The 24,155-nt window shown below is 29.5% G+C and overlaps 1 protein-coding gene across 1 annotated transcript; it reads left to right on the forward strand.

Annotated features, from left to right (window-relative positions):
- Window positions 1-1,256: 1,256 nt before the first annotated feature.
- On the forward strand, window positions 1,257-22,833 carry LOTGIDRAFT_235523 (hypothetical protein; the record flags this gene model as incomplete). Its single annotated transcript, XM_009064861.1, has 20 exons — window positions 1,257-1,486; window positions 6,373-6,455; window positions 6,628-6,707; window positions 10,611-10,685; window positions 13,001-13,109; window positions 14,804-14,895; window positions 15,265-15,430; window positions 15,615-15,775; window positions 16,250-16,328; window positions 17,128-17,329; window positions 17,811-17,960; window positions 18,700-18,925; window positions 19,331-19,467; window positions 19,823-19,904; window positions 20,171-20,306; window positions 20,715-20,875; window positions 21,181-21,271; window positions 21,465-21,558; window positions 21,792-21,905; window positions 22,685-22,833. The coding sequence occupies exons 1-20, from the start codon at window positions 1,309-1,311 to the stop codon at window positions 22,831-22,833; spliced, it is 2,565 nt and encodes an 854-aa protein (XP_009063109.1). The 5' UTR covers window positions 1,257-1,308.
- Window positions 22,834-24,155: the final 1,322 nt, after the last annotated feature.

Consider the following 24,155-nt stretch of genomic DNA (forward strand, 5'->3'; position numbering starts at 1 on the left):
TTCTGAATCTCTCGCAGAAAAAAATTATAGCTAATATCTCATTCTGTTTAGATTGTCATAGCTTGAATCATGATTTTAAGGCTTTTCTAGATTTATTGTGTTGTCATGTGTGTAGTTTAAATGTTTGTAAAAAAATTGTGTCATATACATCATAACTGTTTGGCTGAACATGGCTTTTTCCTGCTTTTGGTTCACTGAAGTGAGTTTCACATTGTGTTTTGGATTCTAGATCTACACATGTGACAACAGATTGTAATCTATTCTCTATTTTTGTATATTATATCTATTGTATATTTGTCTAATATCTGAACATATTAAAATATCTCAACTACACTGTTTTTCCTTTCTTCATCAGGATACTAAAATGGTGACAGTTTATTCCTGGCTTTCTTCTTTTCCATGTTGCATTTGCTAATGTTTTCTTCACAACTCAATATTGCATAATGTTTCAACAGAAATAAGCCCCAAAAGATTGCCTTTTTATTCTCCATTTCACCTGGAATGAAGCACAAGAATATGACACAGTAAATCTTACCAAACAGATTGATTTTTTAACACATTATATACAATTTATAAATATTAAGACATACTTCAATGATTCCTATTGCTGATAAATATACAGCCAATAGTAACTACCTTCAATAATAATACAAACGTTGAGAAGTCTGGTCAATATGTTGGGTTTTTGTTAGATGACAAGTAATCATCTGCATCCAGATAATATTAAGTTACCTTTATGGTAGACCTTACAATCTTGACCTTGTAGATTTGGAACAATGAGCACTTGGGTCATTAAGGCACTGATGTCTGTTTGAATGGACAGTTGGCAAATTTCGAACACAAATTATTTCATATATCAAAAGCAAGTTATATAATATACTGGTTAGTCGTCCACTGTAGAAGGGTGGTTCTATTATATAGGTTTTACTGTAGACAGCTGCTACCTAACATGTTAGCAGACGAATTTTTAGAAATCTATTGAACTGTGTAAAAATCTAATTAAACCAAATAGTGAATTTTCTATTCGTGATAAGTTTACACCATTTTATCACACAAGATATAAATTACATCGTCAACTTGCTATCGATTTTATAACGAACGAAGAAAGACCCGATTATATATCCTAACCAGTAGAGTATTTACCAGCTCATTAGCATACAACCCGGATACAAAAAGGTCGAGAAACCTTCTCGTAAATAAAAACCAACAAAATTATTTCCACATGTTATTCGCTCCCGTGAGCTTGACAGGGACGGTCGTGTCGGAAACAAGTATTTCTTGTTTCCTCTATTCATTATCATCTCTAAGATGGAACCAAAGAGTTGTAAGACAATGTTATTATTTGTAATATCGTCTGTTATATTTTCTAATGTCTATTGTATCATTCCTCATGACTTTAACAAAGTGACAGTTATCAACACTGAAAATGAATTAGAAAATCTGAAGAGCTCACGAAATATTGCTGTTGTTTATTATTATAAAAGAGGTAAGTTTTATAGGTGAGGCTAGCCTACTTTTTTCTTTCTATCCTATGAATAAATGAAGAAAACTATACTGTACAATGAAAAGATATTAGTGAAATTTGCCGTTAAAAGTTGAGAGTCTGAACATCTTGTATTAACTGGGAGATTAAATTAGAAAGTAAACAAGTGAGTTCAAGTTGAAGGCCCTAAAGATATTGACATACTTTTTTTGACACAACACCTACCCTGTTGATATTGTCAAAATACAGGACCTCATACTTCATAAGTAATTCAAGTCTCACAAATAGTCCATTATGGTGTATCACAGTAGGCCTGTTAGTAGGGCATTATCACTGTAATACTGCCATCTTAAATTTTAACTCTTAATACAATGTTTTATAAAGTGGTAATACAGAAAAAAAAGTGCTATATTATGACTGTCCTGGAAAACTCAAGACAGAAAACTGGCACTGGACATCACCACCATAAGGTTTACAGGATGATGATCTTTGATGAGGAATACGAACATAAATTCCATGAAAATATAACTTTACATTACAGGCTGAAAAATATTACACATATTGTTTGATCAAGGATACAGGTTGACTAGCTTCCTCATGAAACTTGTAAATGAATGACAGTCTGGGAATTTAAAAACTGCATTGCTTTTTGTTGAAAAAGCAACATGAAACACTTATGAAACACTTATCAATTAAATATCAAAGAAAGAATTTTTGAAAAAATACTAAATTATGACAAAGTTGCTTTGAAAGTTAAAAAGACACTGCCATTTATAGAAAAAGACATCTATAGAAATAGAAAGTGAAATTCCTAGTTTGAGCATTTTGGCAAGAATTATGCAATTCTCGTATTTTTCTAGTGCTTCCAAAGACTATTTACATATATTCCAGACCCAAATAAATTCCTTAAAATGGCAAATCTATCCCTTTAATGTGTTATTTAAAGAGTATAATGGTATTGGTACCAAATGTGATAGCTGTTGACAAGAAAATAAGCTATTCAATTATGATACAATAATAAAATAAATTGTATTCCATCAAAAAACAGCAAAAATTTGATTGATTAACCTATTCATGCAAATAAATATATTTTCAATTTCAGTCATTCCAATCTTGTTTCACATTCCAATATTTGACTCTTAAATACATTTGTATTGCGGGTAATAGTTTAGGGAAGGAATAACTAAGATGGAGTGGTCCTTGTGTCATTGAATTCTGATACCACTAATAATAAATCTTGTTGTATGTCACACTATAGAACTATGAGATTTAATTATATTGTCACTTGAACACCATCCATTCTTCCATAGAATGTTTGTTTCACATAATCTAATTCTTTCTCAAGTGCTTGGAGCTGACTTGAAATCTGTTCAACAATCTTGATTGAAGTCGGAAATCCCACTATTTTCATCAAATTCAATTCTAGTTTTAAATAGTTTTTATGTGAAAGTTGGTCGGATTAGTAGTTTATTATCAGTGATCTAAGTAAAAGCATGTTCTATCTGACATGTGAAATGACCCAATATCACAGCTATAGTGCCAGTTTTTACAGATTGTATCATGATATGCTTTATAGATTTAACTTAACTAACAGTCCTTCAGAGAGAAAAAGTTCTTGTTTGGTTGAAATTTTTTCCTATGACTGTGATTGTGACAAAAAAAAAAAATTTCTTATAAGGTGACAAATATTTAATTAGTTAAATTGATTCTATTTAGTTAATGCTTCAATTTCTGTTAATCTCCATTTTTATGTACCGGTACCAGTTTTACTGATTGGCAGCAGGTGGCTCTGATTGATTGAGATAGTTTGCAGGTCAAATAGACTAGTAGGGGAAAACTGTTGGGACATTCAGAATATTTCAAAAACTTCGGCCAGCTGTTATAACAATTCGGCAAAAATTGTATAAAACTAAATGATATGGCAAAATTGCTCTCATAACACATGACAAGCTGTTGCCATAAATATTCCAAAAAGTTGCAAAAGTTAGAACTTTGGATTTCATTTCATTAATGCTTTGTGTTTTAGCGAATGTCAGTAAAATCATGGTAATTGTGTGGGCAACCAATTGTTTACTCAATGATTGGAAGAATGACAATATAATTTTAGTGCAGTGCACAGTTCATTCAGTATTAGCATGTTGTTCATAATTCAATTTAAGTTAATCCCATGAAGACAAAAACCTAACTTAACTGTCATCTCCAAGTTAATTTGTATGACATTAGGCTACTAGCTGCCAGCAAGGATATATTTTACTGGTGACACTGATCTTTAGTTATTTTTTGCATAGGAAAAGAACATTCTAAGAATTGTCATAGGAGATGTGCCAGCTTCAAAATAAGAAGTCAAAATCTCTCTCTCTTAATACAATCATTTACTGCAAGTTTTGATTCGCTATGTTCCAGTTGTCGATTTCAGATCAATCTAGCCTATGATGTTAGTTCCATAAGGTATTAGACTATAGAGACTGCCAAGAGTTGTCGTTTATTTCTAGACTTGACAGACGATTTTCACGAAAAATATTCAGTTTGATTTGATTTGCAGATCAAAGTGATGAATTTTCATTTGGCTAATATTAGAAAAAATTGGATTGCAAAAAGGTTCATTTTGACTGGCAAACTGCAATGCTGCTAGATTGAATCCATGAACAGTTTGATTTACAAATATTCACAGTTACATTCAGTTTTAATATTGCTTTTGGACCATGATATTTCAACGTGCGAACATGACCATTATTTTAACAAGTAAAGTAGTGGAACAAAGATATTTTCATACTTCATAAAATACTACCGTCGATTACAGGATTAAGATTATTCAACAATTCAAAATCAAGGGAGTAAACTATGTCACTTCCATAGTTAAATTTGCATCATTGCACACAGCCTTATCTAGTTTCATTATTCAAATCTTAGAAAAGAAAATACATTGAATTTCTGTTTCATTTCTTTTCAATTATTTAGGCTTCATTTCTTTTCAATTTAGTTTTGAATAATTGTGAATTTGCATTCAAAATTCGTTAAAGAAAAACAGTAACAAGAAAAAAAATCCTGTTCAAAGTTTTTTTCTGCTTCCAATCGACCTTGTAATGACAATGTAGGTTAATTTAATGTGTTTTTCATGAAGTAAAAAAAGTTAATACGTAGAAGAAATAAATCTAATGCCACTGTCATGTTATTACCATGATTATAATGATTATATGATACCACTAGTCAACCTAATCTACTGCAAAAATCTCTTACGTTCTGATGACTTTATAACCTTGATGTTTATTTTAGTTTTTCAAGAGATAATTTTATAATGTATTAAAAACTGAATCTGGGTTATGAATCATAGAAGGTCTTCTATCTAGGTTACAAATCAGAGTAGATCCTCTCACAAGATGATAAATCAGAGAAGTTCCTTGCACTAGGTGATCAATCAGAGTAGTTCCTTGCACTAGGTGATAGATCAGAGTAGTTCCTCACACTAGGTGATAAATCAAGAGTAGTTCCTCTCACTAGATGATAAATCAGAGAAGTTCCTCGCACTAGATGATCAATCAGAGTAGTTCCTTGCACTAGGTGATAGATCAGAGTAGTTCCTCACACTAGGTGATAAATCAAGAGTAGTTCCTCTCACTAGGTGATAGATCAGAGTAGTTCCTCACACTAGATGATAAATCAGAGTAGTTACTTACACTAGGTTATAAATCTGAGTAGTTACTTACACTAGGCTATAAATTAGAGTAGTTCCTCGCTCTAGGTGATCAATCAAAGTAGTTCCTCTCACTAGCTGATAAATCAGAGTAGTTCCTTACACTAGGTAATAAATCAGAGTAGTTTCCTACACTAGGTTATAAATCAGAGTAGTTCCTCTCACTAAGGTTACAAATCTGAATAGTTCCTCTCACTAGGTAATAAATCAGAGTAGTTTCTTACACTAGGTAATAAATCAGAGTAGTTCCTTAAACTAGGTTATAAATCAGAGTAGTTCCTCGCACTAGATGATAAATCAGAGTAGTTCCTTACACTAAGTGATCAATCAGAGTAGTTCCTCACACTTGGTGACAAAATCAGAGTAGATCCTCTCACTAGGTGATAGATCAGAGTAGTTCCCCACACTAGATGATAAATCAGAGTAGTTCATCGCACTGGGTGATAGATCAAGAGTAGTTTCTTGCACTAGGTGATAAATCAAGAGTAGTTCCTTGCACTAAGTGACAAATAAGAGTAGTTCCTAACACTAGGTGATAAATCAGAGTAGTTCCTAACACTTGGTGATAAATCAGAGTAGTTCCTAACACTAGGTGACAAATCAGAGTAGTTCCTCTCACTAGGTGATAAATCAGAGTAGATCCTCTCACTAGGTGATAAATCAGAGTAGTTCCTCTCACTAGGTGATAAATCAAAGTAGTTCCTAACATGATTTCTTTTTTAGATGCCAATGTATAAGATCTTGTTTCATGGCATCTTAGTGCTCAATTGTATAAATATAGTGAGGTCAACAGACTTTCAATTTAGAGTTACTACTGTAGGAGTTACTATAAGAGCCATAATGTGATACTGGTGACATTGATGAAAAGAAATTGGTTACAAATCTCATGTGAAAAAGTTGATTGAATTGTAAAATAAATGAGATTTGTTCATGTTTTTGTTGAGTAAATTTGAATTAATGAGAATAAAATTGTAGTATTGTGTGGTATAAGTAGGTGAAACTTACTGTTTATATCACATTCACTTGTAGTCCGAAACATACTTACTTCCATTAAGCGTAAGGTGATATTTACCTACTATGTTTCCTATTTTGCTGAACAAAATAAATTTGTTGAAGCAAGATCGAATCTTCATGTTTATGTTATGTAGGGGCTCCAAGAACAAAACTTTTAAGATATTTTTCATTGTTTGTTTTTCAGAACTGGCCAGAATTAGGCATTTCTTCAAAGAATATGACAAATCAGCAGAATATTTAGCAGTATATGGTGTTCAGGCAGGAATTGTAAGTTTCATTAAGTAGATTTCCAATTTCCTATAACTTGCAATATTATAAACTTAAAGCATAGCTGGATTTATCGGATAGTTTGGTATTTTTCAATGACAAATTATTATATTCCTATTTTGAATGTTCTGTTGATTTTTATTCATACATATTTATGTGTGTATATTTTCAGGTTGACTGTACAGAAACCAATAAACAATCACCTGAGAAATGTAAAGAAGCTCAAATTCAGCATAATATATTCACTTACAAGTAAGTTTAGTGATACATTACCTCTATCTATACACAGCTTCTAATAGGGGACCTTTGTACTAAACCATGAGTTTTTTCTTTTTCTCCATTATTGAATTGATTTGTGTGCATTTAGGATAAGCTAAGATTCTGGAATTTAAATGGAATGGCCTTGAAAGTTGGTTGCTGAATATTCAAGCGTTACATAATGTATTTCCTCTGGCTACTTTCCATCAATAATGTATTTCCTCTGGCTACTTTCCATCAATAATAACGATCAAAGTTCTCGAAACAATTTTCTCCACTAGGTCCATTTTATTACCATTTGGTTTGATTTCTATTTTAAATTGGAAGTTGAGTTGAAATCAAAGGGAATTCTCCTAGTATGTATACTGAGCAATGCAAACTAAGTGACAGACTATCCTTTATAATTCAATGGTAGCATGCCAGTCATTTCTCTAATTTCAATTGATTTCTTTTTCATTTTTAAACTTAATTTACTGTTCAACCTCTATATTAGTTCTTTTCATAATTTCTACTTGATGCACAACAGTTAGACATTTGCTTTACACATGAAGAAAGGTCATTGATTTTGAAATCAAGTTTTCATTTCCGTTTAATTTAAAGATGTTAGTAGCAATATGCACCTGCTCTCCTACTTTTTGTATTCAGATTTATTTTCAATTGAAAACTTATATTTGAAGGAAATGTCATGATAAGGTTACAACTCATGTAGTTAAAATGCTTCCATTTTCTGACATTATTTGCTTAGGGTAACATGGGGGAATACGGACCCCCTAAGAACTCGATTTGGGAGAAAATACAAATGGCAATGATTGAATGACATTAATAGCTTTGATTTATATAAATAAAATTATCATGCTATATTAGAGAAGTAATTATCTATCTATTAATAATGACTTCAAAAGCAACCACTTAACTTATTTTGAATACCGTATGAAATGGCATGCCCTAAGTGTGTCGCCCTGATGATAATTAGAGGACGACATGCCCCAAAGCCTTAAGTTATTTTAAAGAAAAGAGTGAGAAATGTTCATGACTCAACTTTACATCTTTTTTCATTTCTTCTGTCAACACCCCCATTGTGTCTCTCTCCAATAAGAGGTTGACATACCTCGAAGCCCCAACTGTTATGTAAACAAGTAAATAAGAAATGGTTAAAACAAGTGAGACAATCCCAAGAGTCTTAATGTCTGGAAACCAGATATAAATATTTTTTTGAATACTATGGAAATAATTACGACACAAACTCCAAATATTAGATTAGAACCTTTTATTTGTCAGAATTTCAGTTGGCCTTCAAATTAGCTACAAACATGGCTAGATGTTGGTGGGGATTATGTGATTAACAAGGACAGATAAAAATGTCATCTGATCTGCACGGCAAGGTCATACTCCCCCATGTCACCCTACTAGCTACATTGGCAGGAAAATTGTTGTTGAAATTATAATCTTATACGACAGATGCATATCATGGTTTCTAGAATAGAACACCCAAAAAAATAACATTGTAACAGAATATTAATGATAATGATAATTTCGAAAATGAGTTTTGAAGTGAAAGACTATCACAGAAAGACATTTAAGAAGACCAGCTGTTTATGTCTGGCAAATATCTCCTCGGGATCACAAGCTTTAAGGACATCTAACCTGACATTTGGACAATGTTTCCAAGAAAAGATCTTCTAAATGGCTTCCTTTCTGAAAGGGAGATTATCTGTCAAGGATATAAAACCATTCTATTAAGATGGAGGAGTTTTTGATGAGACTTTTGTGTCATTTGGTTTCAAAAGGTTTTAACATGTCTTCTACTATTTTCTCAAGGTTCTAATAAGAACAGCATCCTAAATTTATTATATTAAGTTTTCAAGAAACAAGACAAAGCAAATGATTCATCTTTGATTTAAAAAGAACACATTATAGCTTCTTGGTTACAAAATGGATATAAAGAATTATTCAACAGGAAATTTGATTTAGAAAAAAAAGCTGGTTACATTTGTAGTTAAGAATGCATCAGCAAAATAAGTCCATTGTAACAGATTTTCTATTAGTATTTTAAGGCAGATTCTTGATAGATAATCTGATGAATTCTGGAAAGCATCAAATTGTGTAAAGTGGACTATTATGAGTTAATTATATAATTTCTAGTGGTGTCTGATATTGAAATTAACATTTTGTCTTCAAGCTAAATAGATAATAATAGTCATTTTCTGGCTTAGAGAATTTGATTACTTCATTTCATATCTAATCTAAACACAATTTATGACAATTTTACTTTGGTCAATTCTCAAAAGTGGTATTTTCTGAAATATTTATCAATGATGTCTTTAAATTTAAATTTAAAAAATGTGATATCTATAAATTTGAACTTAAAAAAAGTGATATCTATAATTTTGAATTAAAAAAAATGTGATATCTATAAATTTGAACTTAAAAAAAGTGATATCTATAATTTTGAATTAAAAAAACAGTGATATCTATAAATTTAGATTGTAAAAAACAAATATTAAGGCTATGAATTTTGATTATTTACAAAAATTAAATTGCTGTTTATTAATTTGAATTTTAAAAAAATGAAATTTTGGAGATTTGAATTTGAATAAAGTGATATCTATAGATTTGAATTAAAAATGATATCTATAAATTTGAATTAATAGTGATATCTATAAATTTGAATTAAAAATAATATCTATAAATTTGAATTAATAGTGATATCTATAAATTTGAATTAAAAATGATATCTATAAATTTGTATTGATATTGATATCTATAAATTTGAATTAAAAATAATATCTATAAATTTGAATTAATAATGATGTCCCTAAATTTGAATTAAAATGATATCTATAAATTTGGATTAAGATGATATCTATAAATTTGAATTAAAATGATATCTATAAATTTGAATTAAAATGATATCTATAAATTTGAATTAAGATGATATCTATAAATTTGATTTAAGATGATATCTATAAATTTGAATTAAGATGATATCTATAAATTTGGATTAAGATGATATCTATGAATTTGAATTAAGATGATATCTATAAATTTGAATTAAGATGATATCTATAAATTTGAATTAAAATGATATCTATAAATTTGAATTAAGATGATATCTATAGATTTGAATTAAGATGATATCTATAAATTTGAATTAAGATGATATCTATAAATTTGAATTAAAATGATATCTATAAATTTGAATTAAGATGATATCTATAAATTTGATTTAAGATGATATCTATAAATTTGAATTAAGATGATATCTATAAATTTGATTTAAAAATGATGTCTCTAAATTTGATTTAAAATGATATCTATAAATTTGAATTAAAATGATATCTATAGATTTGAATTAAAAATGATATCTATAGATTTGAATTAAAATGATATCAATTTGAATTAAGATGATATCTATAAATTTGATTTAAGATGATATCTATAAATTTGAATTAAGATGATATCTATAAATTTGATTTAAGATGATATCTATAAATTTGAATTAAGATGATATCTATAAATTTGAATTAATAATGAGATCTATAAATTTGAATTAAAAATGATATCTATAAATTTGAATTAAAAATGATATCTATAAATTTGAATTAAGATGATATCTATAAATTTGATTTAAGATGATATCTATAAATTTGAATAAAGATGATATCTATAAATTTGAATTAAAAATGATATCTATAAATTTGAATTAAAAATGATATCTATAAATTTGAATTAAAAATGATATCTATAAATTTGAATTAAGATGATATCTATAGATTTGAATTAAAATGATATCTATAAATTTGAATTAAGATGATATCTATAAATTTGAATTAAGATGATATCTATAAATTTGAATTAAAAGTCATATCTATAAAATATTTTATATTTTTATTGTAGAAGTGGTGAAGACTTATTAATTCTAGATTTAGAAACCATGTTTGATGTAAATTCTATCATGTCCAATGTTTTGCAGTAAGTATTTTTTTAGATTAATACAATTTGAAGAATATCTTTATTATAGAACTCATTGATAAAAATCTATACAAGCAAGACAATTCCATTAATCAAAATTGCATCCAAAATAATTGTATAGTGGTGGACTCCTCCAAAGAGAAGTACTATCAGGTGCTTGAAATGTTACATTCCAAGATGCAGATAGACAAAAAATATTGTAATTTCAGAAGAATTTTCATTATGCACAGCAATCTAAATATCAATATTAAGTCCTACAGATGTAAGATTTAAATGTTAGATATAAGAGTGTAGTTTGTAAGAGTTCTATTAGCAATGCTAATCAACAAGTCATTAAGTCAAATAATTCTCTATCAAATTGATTTCCTACTGGAATTGACTCTGATAATGATGACAAGTGTCTCCTGTCAAATCTTGATTAATCTTCAACTTGTCGTCTTGGCTTCCTGATATTCCTCAAAACCAGTAATGAAGTTTCTTGATCTCTATAGAGAATTTTAGAATTCAGTTCAATTGAATTACAATATAGTTTTCACAACAATACTGATTCTGGTAAAACCTGATGAGCTTCTAGTGCTTTTTGTTGAAAATCTATTTTCTTGGATTCCGATCTGACGCCTATTGATCCTGTAAATCCAGAAAAGCTAGACTGGAATACTGATTCTGCTATAGCAGGCAATATAAAAGCATGATGGTTTTTGTGCTATGATTGTCATAATCTGTTCAAGCTTTTCTAGAATTACAGGAACCACATATTCTGGATGGAAAAATGCTTTAATAGACAAGAAAACCTCTTTTGAGTCATATATAAATTTTTAAAAATTGTCCTAACCCCCACATAGTATTAAGTGTTGATAACAAGTATATATATATTAATATGATCTGTATTTGTAAACAAATTTAATATATAGTAAATAATAACAATTTTTTACTTGGAGAAATATTAGTATGTAAATCTGGTTGAAGACAAAAACAAATATTGACAATAAAATAACAAATATTTACAAATCACTTCTATCAATGAATTATTTAACTTCATACTCTTATCTTGACAGTATGGAATTTTGAAATGACTAGTCTAGGATTTAAGTTCATAAAAGCCAAAAACGTATTGTATCTATGCCAAATTTAAGTGGCTGTCCCAAATAGATCTTGTATTGGTAATATAAATATTATTATTTTAAAAGGTCATCAATAGTCTTCACGATGTACAAAAAAACCAAAATTTTGTACAAATCTGCATCCAATAAGAACAAAAAATATTTCTCAATCTTGAGCAACTTCAACATTTGATGTCATATATTTTAGTTAGTTCATATTTCAAAATGTTCCATATTGTTTTAATGCTTTACGAAGAAGTAATTTTTTCCAGATAATTTTACTTAATTGTTTTTTTTTATGAAATGTATGGCATTTGATGCCATTGTGACATTTAAAAGTTTGTCATCTGCCATATTATTTATAGTGGTTATTTTCCATAATTCATTTTTATACCATTTCATTTTATCATCATTCTTTTATACAAACAAAGATTGTCATTGTATAAATAATAATTCAACCTACAATACTGTCAGAATATAATATTTAATCAACTCATTTTATCACCTATTTCAGTGTATATTGGTATGTATAAGACTGTACCGGTAATTGTATCATTAATATAATGTTAAAGGAAACGTTTCCTCTAATCATAGCTTTTCCTTTCATTGCTATTTGTTGTATTGATTGAAATCTTTAGAAGTATTAGTGAAATTTGTCATATTTGTCATAAATGCATGGAGGCCTTTAAATAGATATATACTTTGATTTGTAAATCAAATTCTGATGTAATACAGTAATTTGATTTCTTATCCTTGAAGATTTTGATTTATTCATAATGATCATTTTTATGAATAAATAATTCATGAATGAATTGTTCTATTCTTAATTCAATTATTTGAATGATTCAGAGTATTCATGTATGTTATTCTGATTTATTCAAGAATTGAAATGAATAATTCAAATTGATTCATCACTTCATCTGGTATATTTTTTTGAATAATATTATAATTTTTTTGAGGTATACCATTGTTTTTTATGTCTATGAATTTATTGAATGTTTTACTGGTGTTTACTAACTGCTGTGTTTGTTTTTAAATTGATAGGTTGACTGGAAAGTATATATATTGAATTTGATACTAATTGTTTATCTTAGTATTTTTAAGGTTGGAATTGAATTTGTTTTCCATGGAACTAGACAGTGATTCTATTTTAATGTCATGAAATGTTTCCATGGATCAAAATGTCTGTAATATTATTTATTTTGTTAAATTTAGGTTAGTTCTGCTACAAGAAGTTCCCATCATTCAAAATTTAAAGGACCGAGATGAATTGATAGATAGAAGTAGAGGCAAGAAAGATGTCATCTTTACCTATCAGAAAGCTCTAAATTGAAATATGATAACTTTTAATTTTTTAAATCACCAACTGTGCATTATTACAAAATGGAGACCAATTAGCATTTTTATAGCGAAATAAACTATTTTACACTGTTATAAAATGTTTAATTAATTTAATATTGTGGGTAACCGCTTGAAATAACTGTAAGTACAATAGTACACCTATTTGGTTAAAATGCTATTTAATATTATCTTCTTCACTATTTGTGGTTTTCACTCTTTGGCAATATAAACTCTTACTTAACACCCAATAATTCTTATTATACTGCAGTATTTTTCTGTTTTCATCCGAAGAAAAAAAGATTATTGAAGCCTTGTATATAATATTTTACAAGGCTTTAAATCTGACTGTTTATATACGTGTTATTTAATTGGTGATTTTGGGTCATTTACGATCAAGCCAGGAATAAGGGTTCTGATCACAAGATCTGCGCTCTTACGAGCTTTCGAATGGAACCAAAAAGTCAAAATGACTAGTTCGGACAGTTTTATTTTTAAAAATAGAAAATTTTTATTGAACCAAGCATTGGTATTCCTGTCAAATAGAAACTACTGTTCTGAAAGGAAATTTATGTTAAAGTGGAATAACAAGTTAAATACATATTATTCTAAAATAAGATATCACTGTTAGAAATATTAGATTATCCAGACACCAACAAGAGAACATGCAAATGCCATTGACTTTAAGTCCAGTTTTTCTAAATTTTTCTTTGCACTTGTTGACTAATTAAATGGCAGGCCTAAAAGCACCATGGTTGAAAAAAGTTATCAGATAAGGGTTCATACCATTCTCGGAGCTGTTCACAGTTCTAGTTCAATTAAGATAATATCACTGCGTGTTGGACAAGGGTGATACATTCTAAAAATATGGTAACTTGTTACTATCATGTCTAAGTCTTGCTAATATAGTGAGCCAACATATTTATAGTAATACACGCAAACAACTTGTAACAGGATACTAACAGAAATATGACATTTTGAAATATGTGTTAGTTCCGTAATCAGAATTCATTTTATACCTGACAAATCAAGTGACAAATATCACTTCTGGCCATTCATTGATAAAGAACATCTGACATAAAATTTGCAGAAGTGAAATCTGGTGGAAGGTGTTAAAACAACTGGCTGGTCTAGTATAAATGAGATAAATTGTCCTGTTTCTATTTGATTCATTCTCTACTCTATTTCTCTAGGAAATTGTTTGCTGTGATATTGTTTGTTGTGATATTGAGAGAGCTAAACAATTCTCCAGTCTAAAATTATTAACTGATTAATCCATTAACATACACAAACTGTGAAACTGATCACATTTCATACATTAGACTTGTCATATTATAAATCCAATTACTGAAAGCATTACATAGCCATGAAATTAAAATGACCAAACTAATTGTGAAAGATATAAAATGATACAACAATCATTTGGATCATTTGAAGATACTATTTAACTCAATCAATAAAGATATGATAAACATACCAATATGACAGCAGATCCATTTTGAATATAAGAGGTCCTGATATGGATTGAAAGATATCATGTAAGTTTTGATCCACAGATAATTTATGGATGCTCAAATCATTGTAGAACAGTTCTTTGAGTAATATGTAATGTATTGCTAATACCGAAGAACATTATATGGTATGTTCTGTATTGACAATAGATGTGAACATATCATTTCAGAACATAGAATATTTATGGAAGTAGCATTTGCCTATCAAGACAAGTATTCATTTGCTGTTACCACAGAGAAAGAAGCTGTTGCCAATCTGAAGTAAGAAAGGTCTTGTCTGCTAGCCTTTAGATCAAATTTGAGCGCTGGAAACATAGTCTTGTCATTTAAAAGAGACAATGAATGGAGGTTGATATCCCTGAACTGAAAATCTAAAAACAATGGTCAAATGATGTTTTAGAATAAATTTTCCTCACTGGACACTTCACCATTTTCAATTGAAAGGTTATCTTTGTGTAGAACCCTACTTCATTTTTCCCTAAGTCTCAAAAATTGTCTATTGGGGACAAATAATTTATTCCAAAATAAATTCCTCATTGCTGCTTTCTCGATGTATTTGTCTATTGGTATAATTTAATATCATGAAAGCAATTGGTATCTTTATAGCTCTTTTCATGTTTTGTTTTTCAGAGAATCTGAAGATATAACAGACTCTACATTAGCTGTGATTTGGGTGTTACATTGTAAGGAAAAAGCTGAAAAATCCACTGACCAATGTATTGATGTCAAATATGAAAGAAAGATGGATCTACCTTCATTAGCTAAATTTTTACGTGCTTTGTCCTTACCACCTTTTGTAAGTTGACATTGGAATTTATATATGTAATTTACCCATAAATCCCTCTCAGACATTTTCAGGAATTGAATCATCATCATTTGACAAAAGCCCCAAAAAAACATACAGGTTGTATTTGGGGTTTATATGATATAAAATCAAAAACAAAAATCAAAACATTTTCCATGAGTTATTCCACTTGTAGATTGAATTGAAGACAATGAGTGATGGTGATAAACATTTAAAAGAAAAATTAGATGTAGTTTATTTTCTGTATGATAAAGAAACTAATAGTGATGTCAAGGAAATAATTAAGAAATATAAATATGATTTACATGGTGTTGCTGGAATTCAATTGGTTGATAAGTAAGTATGATTTAAGTTGGATCGCTCTGGAATGTTCAGAGGTTTGATTGCTCTGCAGTTTGCCAAAAGGTTGAGTTTGTAATACTGTATTTGCTTTTTGCCATTAAGTTGAGTGCAATATATTTACAGTATAGTGGAATCCATTCACAAGATATTCTGTTTAGTTCAATTAGCTATATTCTTTCAAATGCATTGTACATTTTCGCATTTTTACTCAATTATTGAGAAAAGTGTTATTACACTATCCAGTCCAAAATGTCGCCCTCACATTTTAGCGATCACCAATGGCGTATGGTTGCAAATAAGAATGGTGGTCATAAGTTTCAACGCAACTCTCATGCAACTTAGTAATGAAGTTCTGAAACTCAACTCATTGCAACTTGAATCATACGCAATATGCAACTGTTAAGCACTATGGTGTGAGGGCACCTTTAGTTAGTTAGCCATTACTAATGTACCTAATTGTCTTATCAGATCTATTATGCCACCAGAGATGACAGAGGTATTGACTCATGTTAAAATACCAGGTATAGGTGTTTTGTTATATACTAAGGTAATTTATATTTATTAATATCATAATATTATTATATTGAATAAAATCCACGGTTTTCTTTTCCAAATTAATGATCTGAAAATCATTTGAAAGTTATCTTAACTACTAAACTTATTGTAGACTTGTTTAAAATGTTTATAAATGTTAGCTAAAGTTTAGCTGGAGCCACAGTGGCTCAGTGAGTAAGACTCTTGCTCACTAACCGGAAGATCCATGGTTCAATTCCAGCATAGGTCAAGATAGTACCTTTGGATTTTTCAACCAAGTCTCCCCCTCTCAGTGATGCAGGTCTGAGGGGCTGACATGGAAAAAGCATCTAATAGTTCCAATGGACTAATAAACCGAGGTCCTGTGTGCCATAGTCTATGCATGTTAAAAGTTTGAAATAAAAAAGAGCAGACCTTTGCTGATGTCTTGGCAATTTGCGTCATTGCACACTTAATGGTGTTGCCTGTCTCTCCGGTGCAGAAAAGTATGATGTAAAGCTCCATTTAATTCATTTCAATTTTTGCTGAAAAATTGTTTCTTTGTAAAGAAGTATTTTTATATATTTGTATTTTTTTTAGAAATATTAAAACAGAACCTGAAACATACTGTTGCTGTACAATCATCTGACACAGGTTGAAATACAGTAGTTATCTAATGATCGCACAGTGTGAAACTCTTGAGTAACAACATGTTTCAGGTTTTGTTTTAATATTTCTGTATTGCTCTACTAATTGATGTATGTAGCACTACGTTAACAGTGAATATATTTTGTTTGTTTATTTTGAATGTCTATAATTTATTCATGTAACAGAATGAACCAGTATTTATGTCTCAACCTTGGTCAGAGAAAAACATCTATAATTTTCTATCAGAAACATTATTTAATAAGAAAGGAGAGTTTCAAGGTGATGATGATGAAGACGATGTTGATGATGATGAAGTGAGAGAAATAGTACAAGCTAATAATGAGGAATCTGTCAGAGCTAAATATGATTTACCAACAGCATATGAAGGTTAGTTAGGTGACTGATCAACAGTATATGAAGGTTAGTTAGGTGACTGATCAACAGTATATGAAGGTTAGTTAGGTGACTGATCAACAGTATATGAAGGTTAGTTAGGTGACTGATCAACAGTATATGATTAGCACACTAATACATTTAATTACATTTAATAAAGTGAAAATACTAGAATCTGATGTGATATACCTATTTAATACTAAACAAAAATGTCACCTAATGTAGATAAAACACCTAATGCTAATTGTTTTAAAGGATTCAAACTTAGTCACCAAGATGATTTTCAGTAAGTTATGTTGTCCTTTGGTTTTGGAACAATATTCCATGTTTTGGGTCTTTGTGATGCCATATAATTCTCAAAAATGTATTCCAGTGAAATTGTTGCAGAAATATCAGACAAGAGTTGAAAGCTCAACTGAAATTGCAGACGTTAGCTTCAATTTTACTCTTCATTGTGAAAGATTCTATATTTCAGTTGAAACTCAAGATGATAAAGTAGCCTATTCAGTATATCATACCTCTAAAACACCAATGTCTTTAGACCACGTTATAAAGTTAAAAGATGAAACATTCAAACCAACTGTTAAAGATAGCAGCATATTACTTATTCTATTTTATTTACATTGTAAGTATTAAATCACATGAGTTTCCCCCTGTCTGTGATGCAGGTAAGAGGGGCTGACATGGAAAAAGCGTCTAGTTGTTCGGATGAGACAATAAACCGAGGCCTCATGTGCTACAATTTCAATCAGATATTTGTGGCTCATGCAATTCCATTAAAACTTCATGATTGATGATATTACTAAATGCGAAGGTCTTATTTGACAAAATATATTTGGCTATAAGTGACGTCATCAAACCCTTGGTTTCATAAATATTGCAGGAGTCACAGATGTTGATTGAAAATTGGGATGGTTCAAATTGATGAGTCTGTGATACAGATAAAAAATTTAGAAGACCTCTTACAATCCCTTTGAATGTAGTGCTTTTGGGACTAATAAAGAAGTTTATAAATATAAATCATATACTTATAATGATATACTTTGAAATACCATAATATCTAAACTTTTAACCTTAAAGACTCTACTAAATAAAAAAAATCCTCATTCCACACTTCATGGAGAAGGCCCATAAACAGTAGAGAGAAAAGTATGTTTTCTTCATAATTTATAAGTTTGAGGGAACCTAAGGTTCGAAACACAGTAAATATTTATGGATATTGAGATGATTGTCGACTTTGTGATTTCTGCATTTCATCATCATTTTTCTCAGATCCATACCTCATTATATCAAAACAAACTTTACTTGATGAATTATATCATGCTTTGTAATTTCTTGATATGAGTTTTTTTGTAAAATTGTAGTTGATGCTAAAAGTATGGCTGTTTTAAGAATATTCGGAGAATCAGCTGAAATGTTAAAAGATGAGAAGAGTCAGTTAGCTAGTTTAAGTTGTTATGATTGGACTGATGTTTGTGGTAAACAGAATATTTCACGCTATCCAACTATTAGATTATATCAAAATGGTAAATATGTGAATGATTATCGTGGTGCTTTTGATGTTCAAGCAGTAGTTAATACAGTCAAGTTGTAAGTAACATTTTTACGTGTTCATATTTTCTGTTCATTCGCACTCCTAACTTTTTTAGGATCCCAAAGAAAGGCATTTCCTTATATATGTGTTGCCAGATTTGTTTTTCATTAAATTTCGTCAAAGTTTTGATGAGTTATTGCCCATGAAATATGAAATATTGAGAATGGGTTAAAAGTATTTACTGCCATTTTATATTTGGCCTTTCGAGTGTATGCTTTAAGGATATGCTCATTGTTAAGGAGTTATTCTCATGAAAAATTAGTGCAGAATGGAATTGATAATCCTTTTTAATGTGAAAAAGAAAATTATGGTACAAGACCATATTATTAGAATTTGTATCGTAATATGAGATTTCTATATCCAAATGGCTAACAATGTTTATTTGGTATTTATTTTTCTAGATTACAAATAAACAGTCCAGTGAAACTAGGTACTAATCAAGCTGTAGGGGATTTCATACAAGGAAAATTTCCAGAAAACCTAAACCAGATAACCAATACAAGTGTTTTAGGTGTATTTGATAAAAATCATAAAGATGGTAAGGTTTTTGTAGTTTTACTAATACTTTTTATTCAGACTGTTGATTTATAGCTTTTTACCAAAACTCTTGACTAGTCTGCTTTTCAATAACAAAGTAATTAAATCTGACATAAGATATTTTTGTGAAACAAACTTCAGAAAACTTAGACTTAAGCCAATTCCCAAGGATAAAGTAGGCCTAGTTTTTTTTTAATTCAACTACATCATCTTTACCATTGTTGATCTATTGGTCCATTCATAGACTTCTGATGGTGTCTTGATTTTAACGTTTGGTGAATAGAAAATTTACATGATTGTATGATTTTTATTCACTAAACATGTCTTGAAATCAGATAATATTGTGTGTATTTCAGAATTAAAAGCATTTAAAACAGTTATAAAAGAGTATCAGATGTCTCTGGTATTTGGTCTTACAGATAGTGAAGTAGCTAAAAGGTATTTATGATAGATAATGAGGAAATTAAATGGAAATTCAAATCAAATCAAAAAGAATTATTGCTGAAACAAAAAATAGGCCTACATTTGACATAGAAATACAGTATTGCTAAATAATCAACAATAATGAAATATTTAGATATTCTTATATGTCCCTTTTTTAAAATGAATAGATTTGAAGAATGAGTGTGCAATTATAGAAAAAATTTCTGCATGAGCCCAATGTTGTTGGCTATACTTGTATTCTATATTTTATTTACTTATAGTATTGTTAAAGTGAAAGGACCAGCTATTATTATAATAAGACATAATGATCAATATAAAAAAGATGATGGTTTAACTTCAGATTTTACTGTAGATAATATCAAATCTTTTATACAGAGTAAAAAAATACCTACATTGGTAAGAACTGTTTATATAATTATTTCTGAGCACAGATCTTTCAGGATTTTTGGAATATTGATTTGAAAATAATTTTTTTTCATGCAGTTTTCAGATGGTTTAACAGGACGGATTCCTACTTTGGATCGTTTGTACTTGGTTTATTTATTCATCATCTGTTGGACCAATCAAACCTAAGTCTCAGAAACAGGAATTTTTTAGTTCAGCTAATCAGTAATTACAACTCACCATTGAACCATCAATTCCATGTATGTCCAGATAGAAAGTGAAATTTCTAGATTGCGGTACATTTGAAGGGATTATGCTTTTTTCTTGCAATTCTTGTACTTCTGAAGACTATTTGCATATATTCAAGACCCAAATATCTGTTCTATTTTTTATGAAGTCTTAATTTGTTGGTTATTTCAGCCAGAACTAACGCCTATGACTTTTCCTGAATTCTATCAACAAGGGAAGCCATTAGTCATATTATTTCTAGATGAAACTGTTAGTATATATACTAAAGAAACAGTAGCAACTTTATCAAAATCTGGCCAATTTTCTCAATTTATCTTCTGTTGGATGGATATGTAAGTAAATTATATGTTTAAAGATTTCTTAATTTTCCTGCAAACCACGATTTATATGTGCAACAATTCAGATGGTTTGTTGTCGTCTAGAGTTGTTGACATTGAAAAACCTCAGGATATGAGGATAGGACATTTGGATAGGACATTAAACTGATGCTCTCTGGGCTACAGTAGACAGTGGGAAATCTAAAAGGGAAGTTAAATTTTTATGAATCTGCAAAATTTTCTCTTTATTTGCTCAATGGCTTGCCGAATCAGGAGAAGATGTCAAACTCCAAAACTCCAATTTATTTTTCACATTTCAGACACAGTAACCAAGGAACAGGGGAGAAAATCTTAAAAGAATATCAAAATGAGGTTAAAGTTCCAGCATTATCTATTGTTAACAATAGGAAGGTGGGTTTTAACTTTGCTAGAAAAATCAAAACTGTAAATTCTCATAATTAAAAGACAGAAATTTGATTGAATGAAAAGTTATTGACCAATCAGAAAAGACTTAGAAAGCGTTTTGTTAGTGAACCAATAAATGGCAGGTATTGCTACATTTATTAAGGCATTACTGTGACACAGAATTCTATTTTACTTGTAGGGTGATGTTTTTAACTTCGCTGGTGAAGAGTTTACAGAAACAGCTATAACAAATTGGTTAAATGGTGTTTCTAAGCAAAATTTACAACCATCAAGTAAGTTATTGAGTTCAATAATAATAGTTAATGGATCTTTATTTTGAAGATTAATCATAATTGGTAATTAGATGAGGATTAATCATTATCAATTGGAAAAATATGATAAAAATATGGCTGTTTGATGCAAATATTCATTGAAAAATCTTAAAAGATTGATGTGAATTTGTTAAGTTATAGAAGGCTTTGGCCTTCCAAAAAAAATGGTATTATATTTCATATTGATTTTATAGATTTTTTAAAAGCTGGTGAATGGAAACCACCAGGTAGAAGCTATGATTTCCTAGCCATTATGGATTTTGAAAATGAACATGGTGGAAGATCTCCTAATTTAACTATAGATTCACGTATGTAGGCTATTCTTACAATAATGTTTTGACAAGTTTTCAATTTAATCTAGCTACCATTTAATATCCTCCCTTACAAATATCCTCCCTTTAAGTCACTAGTCCAACCAGAATTCATGTAGGCCTACTATGTCATTACTTCATAATATGATGAATAACAAAGGATGTGTTGTGTGTCATCAATTGAGGTGATAAATACAGAAGTTGTGTTCTAAGTCATTGGTTTAGGTGGTAAATACAGAAGTTGTGTTCTATGTCATTGATTTAGGTGATAAATACAGAAGTTGTGTACTATGTTATTGATTTAGGTGATAAATACAAGAGGTTGTGTACTATGTTATTGATTTAGGTGATAAATACAGAAGTTGTGTTCTATGTCATTTATATAGGTGATTAATAGAAGAAGTTGTGTTCTATTTCATTGATTTAGGTGATAAATACAGAAGTTGTGTCCTATGTCATTTATTTAGGTGATTAATACAAGAAGTTGTGTTCTATGTCATTGATTTAGGTGATAAATACAGAAGTTGTGTTCTATGTCATTTATTTAGGTGATTAATACAAGAAGTTGTGTTCTATGTCATTGATTTAGGTGATAAATACAGAAGTTGTGTACTATGTCATTGATTTAGGTGATAAATACAAGAAGTTGTGTAGTAGGTCATTGATTAAGGTGATAAATACAGAAGTTTACTTGATGAGTACAGAATTATGCACAATTCCATCAATTTAGGTGATGAATACAATATGTTTCTATGTTATTATGGTTTTTATTGTAGAAGAGGAACAAGAAACAGAAAATGATGATAAAATGGAAGATATGGAAGCTAGAGCTGAGTTAATAGGTCTCGGTAATTCAAGATTATATAAAGAAAGAAAAACAGATGAACCAAAAGTTGCTCACATTCACAAAAAAGATGAATTATAATCTTTCATAATTTAGACTAGATTCAATAAAGGGAAACGTGGCATAAATTGTAACGACAGAATTCCAACAAAGCATTAAATTCCAATATTGTCATAAATTTACCCATGTTATTATAAATGTTGTTACTGACATTAATATGATGCCTATGTCTAGCAAGGGGATTCTCCATAAAATAATCTGAGAATATCTTAGAAATGTTTCAACACAGTCCTTATACCAGATATCAATTTCACTGTAAAGTATTGAATATATGCCATGTGTATTGCTCAACCTTTTCTTATCTCTATGCCAACTATAGTATTTAACATCATTGAAAATATAGTTGATCAGAGAAACTAGAGAATTTCCTTCTACAAGTTTCTCAAAGAAGTGACAAAAAATTATGATGTCTTCCGACCATCTGATTGGTCAATTAGTACCATTGAGTTGTATAGACGGATCGTATTTTTTATATTTCTGCGATTTTAATCACAATTTGTATTTAACTCAGGTGGACTATCCAAAAGATTGACAAAACTTGTTATAATGATAATAATCAGTTTAAAATTTGGTTGTAGAGTGGCATCAGGTGTCAGAAGAGAGAGAATATCAAATCAAAATTCCAGTATTGAAGTGATGAAGTAATATAATTATAAAATAATTATGGTATCAGTAATGAAGCTATCAGTAATTTTCTGATTTTATATTTTGAATACTATATCACTTTACAATCAAATGTTAATGATTTCTTGCTTTTTTTAATTTTATGATCTGTTTTATACCCTGGTGGTATGATCTTTATAAAAATATATTTGTGTCTGGGTCAACATTTTTTGCAGTGTATCAATAAAGTACACATTAGGGCGTATCTCAGCTTGCCATCTAGTTCAAAACATCTCTATTGGATGTGATCCAATTGGTTTCTTGCTGCAGCTTTTTTGCATTAGAAAGGTGTACATCTTATAGGGCTTCATTTGCTTGTGTAACATTTTATAAGGTGGGAGGTTAGAATGTTTATTAATGTTAAGCTGGTAAGATTGTTATCTAGCTCATAATATACCATAATCATAAGGAAATGACTTGTTACTTTTGGCACAAAAAGTGTCAGAAGAAATAAGACAAGTTTGTATTTATTTTCTATTGTAATTCATTTTCATGTATGTGTTCTGTTTTTTTTTTAATCTTGCCTATTATAAGCTGATTAATTGTAATATGTTCTTAATCAAATGGATATAATTTCCTAAAGGTATTTACAATACATCTTGTTTTTTTCTAAAGATATATGAAATATTTTTGATGAAATATTGTTTTGTTGTTTATTCTTTATTTAATGTGGTGGTTAA

Source organism: Lottia gigantea (assembly GCF_000327385.1).
Source record: "Lottia gigantea unplaced genomic scaffold LOTGIsca_66, whole genome shotgun sequence".
Classification (NCBI taxonomy): domain Eukaryota; kingdom Metazoa; phylum Mollusca; class Gastropoda; family Lottiidae; genus Lottia; species Lottia gigantea.